Source organism: Corvus kubaryi, unplaced genomic scaffold (genome assembly GCF_017639235.1).
Source record: "Corvus kubaryi isolate FWS band 111438036 unplaced genomic scaffold, C.kubaryi_AGA036_p1.0 132, whole genome shotgun sequence".
NCBI lineage: Eukaryota > Metazoa > Chordata > Aves > Passeriformes > Corvidae > Corvus > Corvus kubaryi.
The window spans coordinates 8222884-8237674 of NW_024580666.1; the positions used below are offsets into that span (position 1 = coordinate 8222884).

At 41.2% G+C, this 14791-nt stretch overlaps 1 protein-coding gene across 1 annotated transcript in view; it reads left to right on the top strand.

Moving 5' to 3' along the window:
• The first annotated feature begins 256 nt into the window (after positions 1-256).
• GNAL (G protein subunit alpha L) overlaps positions 257-14791 on the top strand; it is a 188876-nt gene continuing 174341 nt past the window's right edge. Inside the window, exon 1 of the mRNA XM_042031671.1 lies at positions 257-950. Coding sequence (XP_041887605.1) covers positions 485-950 — 466 coding nt within the window. The 5' untranslated portion in view covers positions 257-484. The remainder of the gene's footprint in view (positions 951-14791) is intronic.

Consider the following 14791-nt stretch of genomic DNA (forward strand, 5'->3'; position numbering starts at 1 on the left):
CCCGCGGCTCGCACAGGCGGCACGGCGGCCCTTACAGGCAGGGAGGAAACCAGGAGGGAGGGAGGAAGCAAGGAAGGTGGGTGGCGTAGGGGCCGAGGGTCTCCCAGGCAGGGCGCGGAGCTGGAGTTCCGGGAGACCCTGGCCCCCTCGGGCGGGCAGGCGCGGGAGGCGGGGGGCTGCGCGCCTGTGTGCGCCTGTGTGCCGGCGCGGCGCCCCCGCCCTTCCCCCGGCGGCGCTGCGCGGTGGGCTGGCGCTGGGGTATTTACGGTAACGTGGACCCGGCGGTGGCAGCTCGGTCGGTGTCAGGTGATCGGCGCCGAGGAGCCGCCGCCACAGCCCGGGAGGAAGATGCAAGATGGCCCAGCGGGGCCGTGAGGGGCTCCGCGGCGCCCCTTCCCCGCCCGCCGCCGCCTGCCCGGCCGGCGGGAAGCGCTGAGGCCAGCGCCGCCGCGCCACAGCCCGTCCCCGGCGGGGGCACCGAGCCATGGGGCTCTGCTACAGCCTGCGCCCGCGGCTCTTCGGCGACGCCGGCGGCGGCGGCTCCATCTCCAGCGCCGGCGCCGCCTCGGAGCCCGAAGCGCCGGCGGAGCCTCACGCCGCCCCGCAGCCGCAGCCTCTCGGCGTCCCGCTCCGGCCCGGTGGTAAGCCCGGCGGGGAGGCGGACGGGCCGCCGCTGCTGCTGCTGCAGAACGGCGGCGGCGGCAATGGGGCGGCCCCCGAGCGGCAGCCGGCGCTGCCCAAGGCCGGCGGCCCCGGCCTTGGCGGCGGGGGGAAGACGGCGCGGCAGCAGGCGCTGCACCAGCCGCCGGCGCTCCAGAGGACCTGGGAGAAGCTGCGCCTGGAGGAGCGGGAGGCGGAGAAGGAGGCGAGGAAAGTCAGTAAGAGCATCGACCGGGCGCTCAAGGAGCAGAAGCGGGAGTACAAGCAGACGCACCGCCTGCTGCTGCTCGGTACGTGTGTGTGTCTGGGCGGGGGTGTGCCGGGGCGGGCAGGTGCCCCGCGGGGCTCCCCGGCAGCGCCCCCTCCCCGGCTTCCCCTGTTTTCCTTGGGCACCCTCCATCCCTCCTTTGTCTCCCCGCTGGCCCCCCCCCCCCCCGGCCCTGCCCTGCCCTCCCGGGCGTCTGTCCCCGGGCTCTCCCGCAGACAGGTTTACACCTTCTTTCCCCTTCCTCCTCCCCCTCATCTCTCCTCCCCGCTTCTGGCCCTGGCAGTGGTTTTGCAATGGAGAACACGATCGGCGCTTGTCGGGCGAGGGCGAGCGGCTCCACCCAGGCGAGCGGGCGGGAGCGATGCGGATGGAGGAGCAGCGGGGTCTTCCCGGGGAGAGGAGCCCTGCTCGGGCGGGGGCTGCCCCATCCCCGCGGCGGGAACTTGGCTCAGCGCCCTCGCAACTCGGAAACATTAACGAAAAAAAAAAAAAATAATAATTTTTTAAAAGCACAGTAGAAAGGAGGAAAAATGGCCATGCACAAGATACGTGTAGCCTGTGGCTGGTCCTCCTGTGCCGCGTGTGACCAGGGATGGTTTAATGAGGAGCGGCTTGAGGCTCCCAAATGAGAGGAGTGGTGATGAGCAATAGGCTCCTTATTTAAAGAAGCAGTGAGCGGAGTAATGGGAAATAAGCGGATGTAGGTATGTACATTCCTCAAACATCGCCTCTACTACAAGATGTGTTCTTCAGCTGTTGGCTCTCAGATTTTTTAGGGATGACCTGCCAGCTTTTGTCCCCTCTTCTCTGAGGTGCTACGTGCAGTCTGCTATTGCCACTGCTCTTTCTAAGCATTAGTTAATAGTCCTCTCCAGAGGATTTGTACCAGCTGATACATTTACAGTATGAAAACCACAGGGGTATCTAATACAAGCATCTCATTTCCTGCAGGAAACAGAACAGTCATACTGCAGGGCTTTTTTTTTTTTTTTATGGGCTGAGCAGAGGGCTTATTTGGCCTCTTAGCTGTGGTCATAAATCTCTGTTTTCTGTTAGCGTGAAAATACTGATTTGCTTTTGCGTTAGCTTGCATTGCCTGTTCTCGTAAAGTTGCGTGGTACGGAGTTTTGGTGCTTATCTAAGTGCATTCCAGATTTGGGGTAGTCTTTACATCCTTCTTTATAAAATTCTGTTTGTGTTTTACTGGATTCCTTCATTCCCTTTGGTGCGTAAGGGGAGGAGAAAATATGAAATACAGCAGTGGACAAAAGGTATAAGCAATGTTTGCCAGAACAGTAGTGCTCCATTTCCAGAAAACAAATGAGCTTCATTATTACCCATAAAATACCAGCTTGTAGGGTACTAGTGTAGCTGGTAAAAAGGAAGGAGGAAAAACATGTAATTTATACCCCATGGAATTATTATTAGTAGTAAAATGTCTCTTCTGATTCTTGAACTGTTGCAGTATTTAACTCTTCAATACACCTTTTTTAATGAAATATTAAAAATTTTAATGTTTTTTCCTCTTGAAGCATCTGAAAGTGTGTTGTGACTAGTATGGCTGCAAGAAGGCAAAGATCCTGGTTGGTGGCCTTCCTCTGGAGAGCATTGTCATTCCTTGAACAAAAGAATTCTAACAAATGGATACTGTGTGTAGTCTATAACATGGGTGGTTGTCATAGTAAACCAGAGCAGTAAACACCTATTCAGAAACAATACCGTTTGAAAAATAAATAATCTCTGACCTTTGGCACCCTAAAAGAAACTCAACACTCCCAAAATTCCTTGTGTTGAATTTTGTGTAAAATTCATGTCATAATCAAAAAAGATTCTCTTGATCTCCGTATTGCTGGGAGGAAATGTTGGATTATTGTTTCAGGCCTGGCAGATCAGGGCCTGACTTAAATGTTTCATTTGGATATAGGGAGAGCTGCAGGTGCTTTGTGTTGCTGTTTGAAAGTAGTGGAAATGCTGCTCTAGATAAGAGGAAATTATTTAGAACAGCGAAGGGATTGTTTGTCAGAGAAGGAGTAAAGCAAAATTGCGTTGCACAAGGTAGTAGGTTTCAGTCTTGCACAGAGGAAAAGACTTAGAATGTACACAAAGATCTTTTTAGAATAAAGAATATTACTAGCCTGATATTTTATAGCATTTCAAGTTGTAAATAACTGAATCCCTGTCCCTAAGGTCTCCCTGGCAGAGTGAACCTGAAAAGCATACCTTTGCTAGAGAGAGGAGGAATATTTTTGTACATCAACATGGAGGAAATGCACAGCAGAGGCGAAATGGTGAATGCACTGACAGCAGAGCACCATCACAGAACAAACAAAGTTGAGCAACAGCGTTGGTGTGGGCTTTGTGTCTCTTTTTTTTAAACACAAGTTTGTAAATAATAGCCTGATTTTGGTTTGTCCTTTCATATCTCGTATGTTTACTGGGGCAAGTTTAGAGGATATTATTGAAATTTTAGAGAAAAATACAGTGTATATTATAAGGAGCTACTATTAGATATCAAAAGGGTATGCAAATAAATGCACTAGTCTAAGAATACTAAGAATCTCTAGAGTCTAAATAAGTAGTATATTAGAAGAGAAGCTTCTATAAATGTTTGAAAATGGCCTTTCCTTAAAAGCACACTCATTCTTTTATTGTGTCAAATGAAAGCAATCAGCTTTGTTATGATCTGTGCATATAAGTTATGAAGGTATTATGAAGTCTCAAAGGCTTTTTTTAGTGTATGTTGGTAAATATCTCTCAAAGAGCCTAATCTTGCCTGTCACAGCTTCCCCCCAGCTAATGTCTCGTGGTGCACATGATGTTTTGACACTCTCCCCTAACCTGCATTCGGAAGCACTTAATGTGTTTTGTCATAACCAGTGATTGTGAAAGGGGGGGGGGGTGTGACGTAAGTGCTCAAGATCAGCTCTCTGTCTGTGCCTTCCACAAAAATAGGTGTTTCAGTATCAGGTGGCTGTAGCTGTGATGCAGAGGCTTTACTGGTGCGCTGAAGTAACAGCAAACATGGTTTGGGTCTATTTGTTTTTCTTCTTCCGAAAGAAGAACCCACATAAAATGGAAGCTGGCTTTCCACCACAATTGGCTGTTTCTTGCTTAACATCCACTTTAAAAATACAAGAAATTGATTGATTATTGAATTGTTTATTGGCTGCTGTATTATTTGGGGGGGGTTTTATTTCCTAAGTGAAGTGTTCATCTGTGCAGAATTCTTAGGATGTTTTTAGTAACCCTAAGATGAGGATTTTTTTTAGGCATACGTATTTATTGAACAGATTTGCAGGGCTTGATCAGTTTTGTAGCTTTGGTTTCTGTCTTGTTTTCTGTTGGGTCTTTTTTTTCCAGAGAATTGCAGTCACCCTCTTCTGCAAGAGTGTTTTAGCTGCTGATTTCCTAGAAACTGTAGAAACCTTACAAGTCACTTTATAGAAGCAATTTACGTTCTCATTTCCAGTCTCATATTTTAAACTATTTTGTGAGTAAGTGGGGTGAAGGGGAATTGGCTTTAAACAGAGTGTTAAGCATTGTGGTATAATTAAGGCTCATGTAATGTTGAAGTAAGCCATAGATGGAATTTTTTTCCTAGAGAGCTGTTGTCTTCCAACCTCTGACTCCTATTTTTTCCATTTACCCTGACTCCTGGTTGCTATCCTAACTTTGGATGACTTTCTCAAGCAGAACACATTGTTTTACACTTCCCTGCTAAACTGAAACTGAAAGTGTTCTGAGTAAAAGCTTTTCTGTTCAACAGAAACTGAAACTAATGATATAGGGATTGAGGGAGAGGAAACAGAGATAGTAATTTTCTTCACTTAAAAGGTACTGGAACTACTTACGTGATATTTAAGTAGTGACTTGATAGTGAAATTTAGATACATTTGGTGATGTTCATGCACAAAAGTATAAAAAACATACCAAAAAATGTAGTTCCTCTGAATTGATGGAAATCAAACACAAAGATGCCTTCTCAAGCGTAGGAAACTCCTACGTAGGAGATCCCAGAAAGCTCAGAGGTGTATAACAAAAGTAATGGTTTTTTTTCTTTTCTTAACTATGCACCTAATGACTGTTGTCAGAAATAAACTTTTTGTTGCAAAGAGTGTTTCTGGTCTGACAGTGGCTTTTGACCAAAATTGCAGTCTTATATATATTGTGCATCAGCAAATCTTTAAGTTCATCATACATCTTCAAGCCAATTTTGATGCTTAAGCCTAACAAATTTTATTTTAAAAATAACTTTAATTTTAACTTGTATATAGTGCCAACTCATGCTTTTTGATAAATACCTGAATATAGTTTATCTTGATGTGGTGATACTTTCCCTGTGTCTGCATGAGACTGAATGCTTGAGGTATTTTTCTCTTGCCACCAGAGATGACTCCCTCCCTGGTCTGTAAGTGAGCTTGGCATATTTAGGATCCTTACAGCCAGCTACTTCTAACATGAAGATAATGAACAGATATTTTCAGGACTTTGAAATCCCGGGCTGCAAATACTGACCAATGTAATAATGCAAATGGGTTTTATAATCCCTAATCCTTTGCATAATTTGCATGTCTCTCCAAATGCTCTTCTGCTTTTCTTGTAACTTATGGCATCACAGGAAGTGGGATATGCACTCCTTGCAGATGAGGAAACCAGTAGGCAGAAGTCATCAGGACATTTGGGAATCAGTTCTTAACTTTGGGGGTTTTTTAAACCTGAAAAAACTCAAAGCAATCCCTGATTTACAATACTTAGCTTTTCTTTATCTGTAAATTAAAAACTAATTAGATTTAGCCCATATTTAGGTGTTTTAACTTATTTCCATTCTTTGATTGATTTTGCTTATCTTTAATCACTTCATATTTAAGAAAAAAAGTAACTATTTCATTTTTTCCCTGTGTTAGGTGTAGTAGTACTGGGAGGCTTTAACTGCTGTGAAAGGGTTCTGCAGCTGTTAGTTAGAACTTTCAGTTATTAAGCAAGTTTTGTGTATCAGTGTGTATTCCATGAATGCTTATTGGAATGCAGTGTCTTAATTAAGCAAACTTTGCAGGTATGTTCTATGTCATCTTAAGGTCCCATTACCACTGTAACTTCTTGACTGCTGAAATTTTAAAGAGTATGTAAAACTCCTGGATTTGAATAGTTATTTTCCCTTTTCCCCCCACAACAGTTTAGAAGAAATACAATTTGAAATATTGTTACTGTGTTCATCCCTTTGTACTGCCCAACCCATACACTCAATTTCTTGTTCTTTCGCTTTTTCATTTTTGACACAGTGCAACTACAAATTTGGGGAAATACTTAATGGTGGGGTTTTTTTCACAAAATCATGGCTTCCCTCCACTTATTTTTCAAGTTCAGGTACTGTTTGAGCTTGTAAAGCTGAATTAATTTTTTTTAAAGTTATTCTTGTTTTTTTTAATCCAGCAGTCTGTCTAGCTGTGGCAGAAACCTGGCCTGCCTTCTGCTTACCAAGTTTAGTTTATTTGATAGTTATACCTGTTCTAGAAACATTTTACCTTTGCTGAGTGGTGTGGAAATGGTTCTTCTTTGTGGATTTTTGAACAGCAGTAGAGAATTAAAATGGTGTAAATAAGATAACAGAGCTGTCACTTAGTCTCACATAGAAGGGATAGAATCTTATGAGTTACCATTTTGCACTGGGGAAGTCTTGACCATACCTTTTCTTAAATTCTTTGTGGTTTGGATCTCTTGTAATCTCCAATAAAAGGCTCTTCTTAAAGTAGATGCTTGATGGGTTGCACAGGTTAGTAAAACAAGCATAGAGCAGTAGTTACTCAGTCCATTGACTGGTGCCATGGTCCAAAAAAGTCTGAAATTGGCCCTTCATCAAAGATACAGATCTATTTTAAGAGATGGAAATGTATACCAGTAGTTACTACTTACTATAGTCTTAACAAAAAAATGCCTTTTGTAGCTAGTTAAAATCAGCTGGTAATGGTTGAGATTTGCAGCCTTGCGTGGTTATTCAGCCCTGTGCGAGTTTTGTTGGGTTGGAGTCATCCACACAGCTTTCACTTCCTGGGCAGAAGCTTTGTCTTACTGTGCCATTACTTACAACTGTCTGTCACACAACTGTTCTAGGGGGGTTTTTTAATACTTTGGATGTTTTCTTTTAACTGGTAATAACATAAATCAATAAGGTAGGTGGGGTTTGTTTGCTTGTTTTTTAAATACCCAGGAGTGCAGAATCTGGAAGAAATGCAGCCTTGTGTCTGGCCTGTGCACATCATACTTACGTCTTTTCCAAGAGTGGATGAGCGTGTTAAGTACACTGACTAGCATATTTCATATTATCTCTGTAGCACTGTATGAATGTATGTGTAAAACTCCTGTGTCTTGTGATTTGTCTGCACATGAATATTAAATAAAACTTCAAGAACTTAAACTGTACAAAGAAGGAAATGTGTGCTGTTTGGGACCAGAATAGGTAAAAACTATGTAAGAAAGCTTTTATTATTTTCTTTTTCTGTGTTCATGTGCAGAAGATCAAAAAATCCGAGAAAAAAAGCTGCCAATTAATGTGTGTAACAGAAGACTAACATCAATCACCTGTAGTGGAACTTCTTAGCTGATAAGATCTCTTTGAAGTAAGACTTGAATTGCTTCCTCAGAATCTGGTGTTTTACATTTGTTTGGTTTTAAACTTAAGTTTGAAGAATTATAAATCCCACTTAAATGTAAGGTAATGTTAGGTTTCAAGAATAATAAATTATTCTTTCTGAAAATACCATTACTGCAGTAAGTCAGATCCAGGTAGAATTTAAAATTCTATGCTGTTATCTTTATTTTAGAAAAGAATTTACATCATGTGGGAACAGCATGCATTTTGCAGCTTAAAGCTGTTTAAAAATGGAAGGGTTTTTTTTCCACTAAGTATTTAAAATAAAAAGAAAAAAAACCTGAAAAGTCTTTTACTTTTTCTATGATAGACAATGCACTTTTAACAGTTTTTTGTTTTTAAGAGGACTCCATCCCTTTAAAGGGCAAAAAGGAAGCTCTTCTCAGGCGTCAAGTCAATTAAATAATCTAGTTGGTCTTCAGAAAATGAGACCATTCCTTCTGTGATTTGGGTTAGTGCATGCAATGGAGATAATGCAGGCATGCAATGTAGCAGACTGAAAAACATCTGTAATAAAAACCTGACAATAAATAGAGTCCTCACTCTCTGTGGGTATCGTTTCCTCACCCCCAGCCTCTCTTTCTTAATTTGAAAATGTGTACTTTTTGATACATGTAGTATACTCTTTGTTTAATTTGTCATCTGTGGGTTAAAATGGATAAGGAAGAGTTGTATTTTTCCATCATGGAGAATCATGAAGGCTATGTTAACCTGCCAAAAATGTGGGTGAACACGGATCTTTAGTATTGTATGCAAGTGTAATTTATATTGAGCAACTTAATCTTTTATTGAAAACTGTCGTGAATGTTGCTGAGACTCTGCCAACTCTGCTATGCAATTCTCTTAACTACAGGGAATTAATCATTCTGTGTCTTGGAGCAAATGCAGAATGCACTTCATGATGTTAAGGCAATGCCTTCTTCAGAATCATCTTTATTTTCCCAAATGCCTCACATGTGGAGGACTAAACTATAACAAAAGCAAGTTCCTTTTTTTACTTAGGTGGGAGCACTCATTCCAGGTTCATGTTTGAATTAATTTTTCTTGCTGATTGTAGAATCATTTTCTATTCCGAATGATACTTTTTCAGAGAGATGTGCACACGTGTCTGTGCATACACACACGGCCACTGAAGTTCTTGTAAAATGCAGGAGATCGCTCTGAGGAGTCCAGGTGAGATAAACCAACCTTCAAGAATATGTGGTTGGATTATGTCCTGGCATATCTCGTAGCCTTAAATCTTCATAAGCACAGGGCAAGTGTAATGGATTCTGTAACAAGATTGCTTTTTTTCATCCTTTGACTCACTGGACGTTTGAATTACAAAATAGGCTTATGGTGTTATCTTCTGCCTGTTCTGAGCTTCCTATATTTGTCTAATTCACTGTCTAGCAGAGATAGGAACATGATGTTAAGCACTTCCAACATGTGTCAGCCTTTGCAAAGATGTATTTTTTTTTTTTGTTCTTATATAAACTATAAACATAAAATGCAAAGAATATAATAATTTGTATAAAGGACATATGCGGAATTAATAATCTGAAAAGATACGATTAAAGAATTTGGGGGAGGTTTTGTTTTTTTGGGGTTTTTTTAAGGTTTTGGTAGGATTTGGTTTGTTTGCTTTTTTCTAAATCTAATTTTTAAACAAGCAAAAAACCTCTCTTTTCTAAGTGGGAGGTATTTACATCTTGTAATGTGTCTCTTTGAATTTAATTTAGTCATTTCATCACCTAATACTAAAAACTGAATAAATTTAAAAATTCCTTGATGTGTATGAGACATTCTTCTGCTTCAGCTGTTCTTCAGAACCTGATAGTATACTATATTATAGTACTGTTACATGTGATGATGTGCAACTTAGTCATGTATAAACAACCAGGAAAATGGCATGAAGGACAGGCTATAACTTAAGATGACTTTCAGATCCTTTTATTCGTTGGGTCTACTGACTTGTGAGCGTGTCTTAAGGCAGAAGAGTAGCTGTTCACATGTTTTGCTTTTATCCCTTGAAAATATTTGCATGAATGAGAACAGATGGGAACTACAGGACAATAATTCTGGTTTAGATTGAGTAGTTGGTCTTCCTTTGATTTAATGTTTTGAAAGAAGAACAGAAATCTCAAATGCTTTAGAGTATTTTCTCACACTTGGGATGGGGTGAGGGGAGCAAAAACACCCCAACCAACCAACCAACCACCCATCTGTCATGTAAATTCTGATGGCTTTGTTTTGTTTAACAGAGGTGTACTTCAAATTCATATTAATCTGAATTGTCCCTGCAGATGAAATAGCACTGAGAGGGAACACTAGCTTTTGAAACTTGGAGCAAGACTGGATAACAAGCTGTATTTAAATAACTGCCATGTGTTGTTCCTTTTGATAAATACATTTTTCTTCTTAATTTTGGGAATATTTTTACACTTTCTATGATTCTTCAGTGTTGTAAACTATTTATTTTCTCTTAATGGAAGACCAGTAGAGAAACACTAGAGTGAGCTTGATGTCGTGCTTCCTGACATCTTGCTTCCAGATCAGGAGCCATAGCAGTCCCTCTTCCATGAGGTTCCAAGTGCACCCTGAGTACATAAAGCTGTTATTCCAAATTATATTGTTGCTTCCTCCGGTTTTCTTATTCTATTCAGTGTGACATCTGATTTCATGAGCTTGTCTGTTCAGTAGTGTCTTTCCAACTTAAATACTATTGAAACAGTACAGTTGGTGTGTTGCTGATTTTAGGGTTTGGGTTTTTTAAATGGGGAAACTACAGTAATATTTTAGGGGGCTACATATTCACTCTGAGGGCCTCCTACTTCTTAACTCTATGTATAGAGGTGAAAATGTTGGCTCAGCAGAGGCAGAGGAAAAGAACAAAAAACTGAAAAACTGCCTGCAGTGGTGTTTGGCTTGTGATATGCAGAACTCTCTTCTGTCAGGGGATCCTGACTCCAGGTGTATGTCAGCTATGTCTTTGAACCACCAGAGGTGGAAAGAAAACTGTTTCATGGAAAAGCTGAAATGGAGAGAGTAGTTTTTTGATATGTGAGGTTGCTCATAATTTAATGCAGAAAGGATCACCTGAAGAGCACTCTACTCCAAATCGACTTCCATTTGGCAGTAGTCCTTGTCTAATTAAAGCAGATTCACAGATATGTGATCTATCTGTCAGAGACTGAATTAATGCTTTCTAATATGTCAGGAAAAGCTAAAGCAATGAGTAAAAGGTCAAACAGCCTTTCAGATGTGCTAGAGAAGGATTAGGGCAGGGAAGATGGGACTATCTTTTCATGCTGCTTCATACTATGAACAAGTACCACTGCTTGTGATCCTGGTCCAGCTGTTTGAGGAAAAGGAAATAGGGGCTCTGATGTTCTGAAGTAGAATGAGCAGTTGTTCCACACTTGGTCGGATTCCCTATACAATGCTTAAGAGCAAGTACGTGTTAATACCTTGTTCTGCTCTAGGGGGAGGCCATTCATCTTAATACCACAGTTTCTCTGGGTTTTTGAGCATGAGTCGTGGCTTGAATGAAGTGACTCCACCATTGAGCGCTGCTGTGCTGGACATGTTGGAGCTCCAGTATGAGTTGGAGTCCAAAGCAGCGAAGTGGTACGCCACTATTGACATTGCCAATGCATTCTTCTCCATTCCTCTGGCAGCAGAGTGCAGGCCTCAGTTTGCTCTCACCTGGAGGGGCATGCAGTACACCTGGAACCGACTGCCCCAGGGGTGGAAGCACAGTCCCACCATCTGTCATGGACTGATCCAGGCTGCACTGGAAAAGGGTGAGGCTCCAGAACATCTCCAGTACATTGATGATATCATTGTGTGGGGGAACACAGCATCAGAGGTATTTGGGAAAGGAGAGAAGACCATCCAGATTCTCCTGGAAGCCGGCTCTGCCATCAAAAAGAACAAAGTCAAGGGACCTGCCCAAGAGATCCAATTCCTATCTGTATATATGTGTAAACATGTGTGTTTAAAGTTGAAATGTATTAATTTGGGCATTGAGCAAACGGTATGGAATAAGGGGGGGAATGTCCTGGGGTGATGTTGTGAAGCCGCTTTATTCCTTAACCATCCACTCAATGCCCAAGGATGCTGTGCCTTTAGGATGGACCCGAGTGCAGGGCAGTTGAACGGCCGGGGCCCAAGGGCTCGGGGGCTCTGGGGCTCAGGAGGGAGTGCGCTGGGAGCACTGTGCTGCTTTTTGGGTTTCTTTTGTGTTTTGGATAGCTGGGGAAAGGTTCTGTTGTTTTTTTTTTTTTTTTCTTGTTTTTTCCCTTCCCCTTTCCTCACTGCCTCCCTTCCCTCCTCACTGGTCCAGGGAGCCTGTGGGGGCAGCCCCAGCTGGTCCGAGCCCACGTGTCTGTTCCCTCTCCGGGAATTTGTTGTATTTTGATTTTGTTGTATCTCCAGGAATTTTGTTGTATTTCCCTGTTCTACCCTGTTTTGTTTGGTGTTAACAAACAGTTTGTTTTTTCCACTCTCACTTGCTGTGACCCACTTGTCTTACTGGTGGAGGAAAAGGGAAGGAAGGCCCTTTTCCCTTCGGAGGAGACACTTATTCCAGAGTGTTTCCTCCTGAAGTTTTGTCTCCAAAATGAAGACAATTAGTTGTGCAAGCAATGTCACAGTCTGCCAAGGTTCTGCAGCACCTCCTGTTCTAGTACATGCAGACTGTGTGCAGGACAAAAGAAATACATAACCTTCTCAAGCCGAAACAGCGTAACATCAGTACATCCGACTATGCTGACTGCCACTGAAATGTAACCTTTTCTTAATAACAGTATTTCTCTTAAGATAAGGATGGCTGGACGAGTATGGGAGCAAAAGTTTTCATTTTGTTTTTCTGTTCTACCCTTACTCTTAAAAGTAAGAACTTCAGCTGTTTTGGGATTGTTGGTAGGAGCTTTTTTTCATATGTATTCTTGTATCCTGATTCCCTGATAAAATCTGTTTCGATAATCTGATAAAAGAGTAGTTAGAAACTTCAATTAATTGGCTGTTCAGATTATGTGCAAAGAAATGTTGAATTAATCTCTCTTAATTTTAGCTCAGAAAAAAACAATTTGAAGATACTACTGAGTTCCACGTAAATAAATAGACAGCATCTTTTGAGTTCAGTCCTTTATTCCCTAACACAGTTCTCTCTAAAGTTAGACTGATAAAGCCTTTGGTATTGGTAGCTGCTTCATCGCCTTGAGATAAGCAATCAGACAATAGGAGTTTATGAATAATTAGACTAAAGTCCAGAAGTGACTAGTAAGATTTTTCCATTTGACTATATATGTAACCAAGACATTGTTTCACTTCTTCATAGTCTCTGTGCTCTAAACTAGTAAGTTGCTTGAATTTTAATGTGCGTATTATACTAAATGTTCAAGCAGTGTTATTGTTTTGAACCCTAGTTCAGAATAGGACATACCTTGTCCCACCCATCAACTTCAGCTTCTGCTGGTTTGGAAGCTGTAACTCACATAGTTACTCCGTTCCTTGAAAGAAAACAGTCTGGAATATATTCTTTAAAAGCTAAATGTGCTCATCACCTATTGCTTTTGTCTGACTGTTTTTTCCAATATGTCAGAAGTGGGCAGTGCCTGCTTTAATGGTGTTTGTATTTCTTTCCTGCAGGAAGCATTGGTTTTATTTTTTGAATTTGTTTATCTGACGATTTATAATTAATATATATCCAAGTGTTTCTGAAACTGGCCTATAAAAATCTTTGTACTCCGCTTCTAGAAATATGACCTTGCAGTGGCTCCTGGAAGAATACTGTTGACTGTACCAGGTTTATCAGAGTTGCTGTTCTCCAACATTGCTGCTTGTCTACACTTGAGTCTTTTGATAAGCTAACATCATTCACAGTGGTATCTTTTATCAGTGGCTAAAAGTTTATTGTAACCACTTGATGATTTACACTTGATTCTTGAAATGCATATATTATCTGATTCCTGGTTCACTTAAAATGTGTTGTATCGATTGTTTGCAGAATAACATCAGGCATACATGTGCTGCTTATTTATAATATCAAATGTCTTATATTGACATAAGCCTTCAACTTAATCAACTGTGTTTGCTGTCAATATCCCTCAGGCATTTATTTTTAATTAAGGAAATAACTTATTACTGATTCATTGGCATTAGATAGTGGATACCAGTCCTGTACTTGATGGAATGTGATTTTTCTCAAACTGTGTGTAATCTAACTAATGGGATCTCATACCTGAAAAAGTCTTGATTTTTCTGATGCCCTCAGGTTATCTCATAGATTAGGAGTAAATGTAATTGACATTCTTTACACCATTATCTGTTGTGATTTGCAGGGCATGCTCAGATCCTTTCTGTAGAGAGTTATCCTGTAAATATTAAGAAAAGAACTGTTCAGCTCACGTTGTGAAGACAGAGGGCAAGAATCTCTGTTTAAAGAATTAACTTGTGTTGACACGCAGGGCAATTTGCTGTTACTGTTTTAAGGTAAAGAACCTAACTTGGCATTTCTGGGTGAATGTGAATGTTTTTGTTAAACAATGAATCTGGTTGACAATGAAGTCTTGGTCTAGCATGGTGCAGAAGAGGAGACTGCTATTATGATCTCTTGTAAAACAAATAGTTTTGTTAACTTGAGATACTTTGGAAACAGCAGTACTTTGCTTGGTCCTTTTCACCTCTATTATGTAGTCTGGTTTTAGGGTGTTTGAAACTGTCCACTTCTTTGTCCTTTTCTTAAAAGAGAAACCAGCTGCTTATTTTTAATTTGATAGTTTCAACAAGCTGAAAATGCTTTATCAACATCAAGTACTAGGCCAGTTAAATACTTACTGCTACTAAAGACCAGCACAGGAGAAAAAAGATAACCTCATGATGTTGGTTTTTTTGTTTTCTTCTTTATTTGTTACTGGCTGTGGTCCAGAAGTGTCTTCTGTACCATGGTAGATCTTGCAGGCAGTTGCCTGGACCTTTTATGAACACTGTCTTTCAAATCAGCTGACTCTTGTTACTTTTTGCCTTCTTTGTTTATGCCTGGAAAATTACTTATTCAGGTTTTGAAACAATCTTTACCATAAAGGAGTCCAACTCAAAATATTAAGCTCTTAAATTCAAGCATTTAGTAAACTAACACTTTTATTTTAGGTCAGGTTTTTGGTGGCTTTTTTTTTTATAGTAGTTAGGAAGGGTAACATCTGTTCCAAAAACTACTTATTGCCAGAATTCTT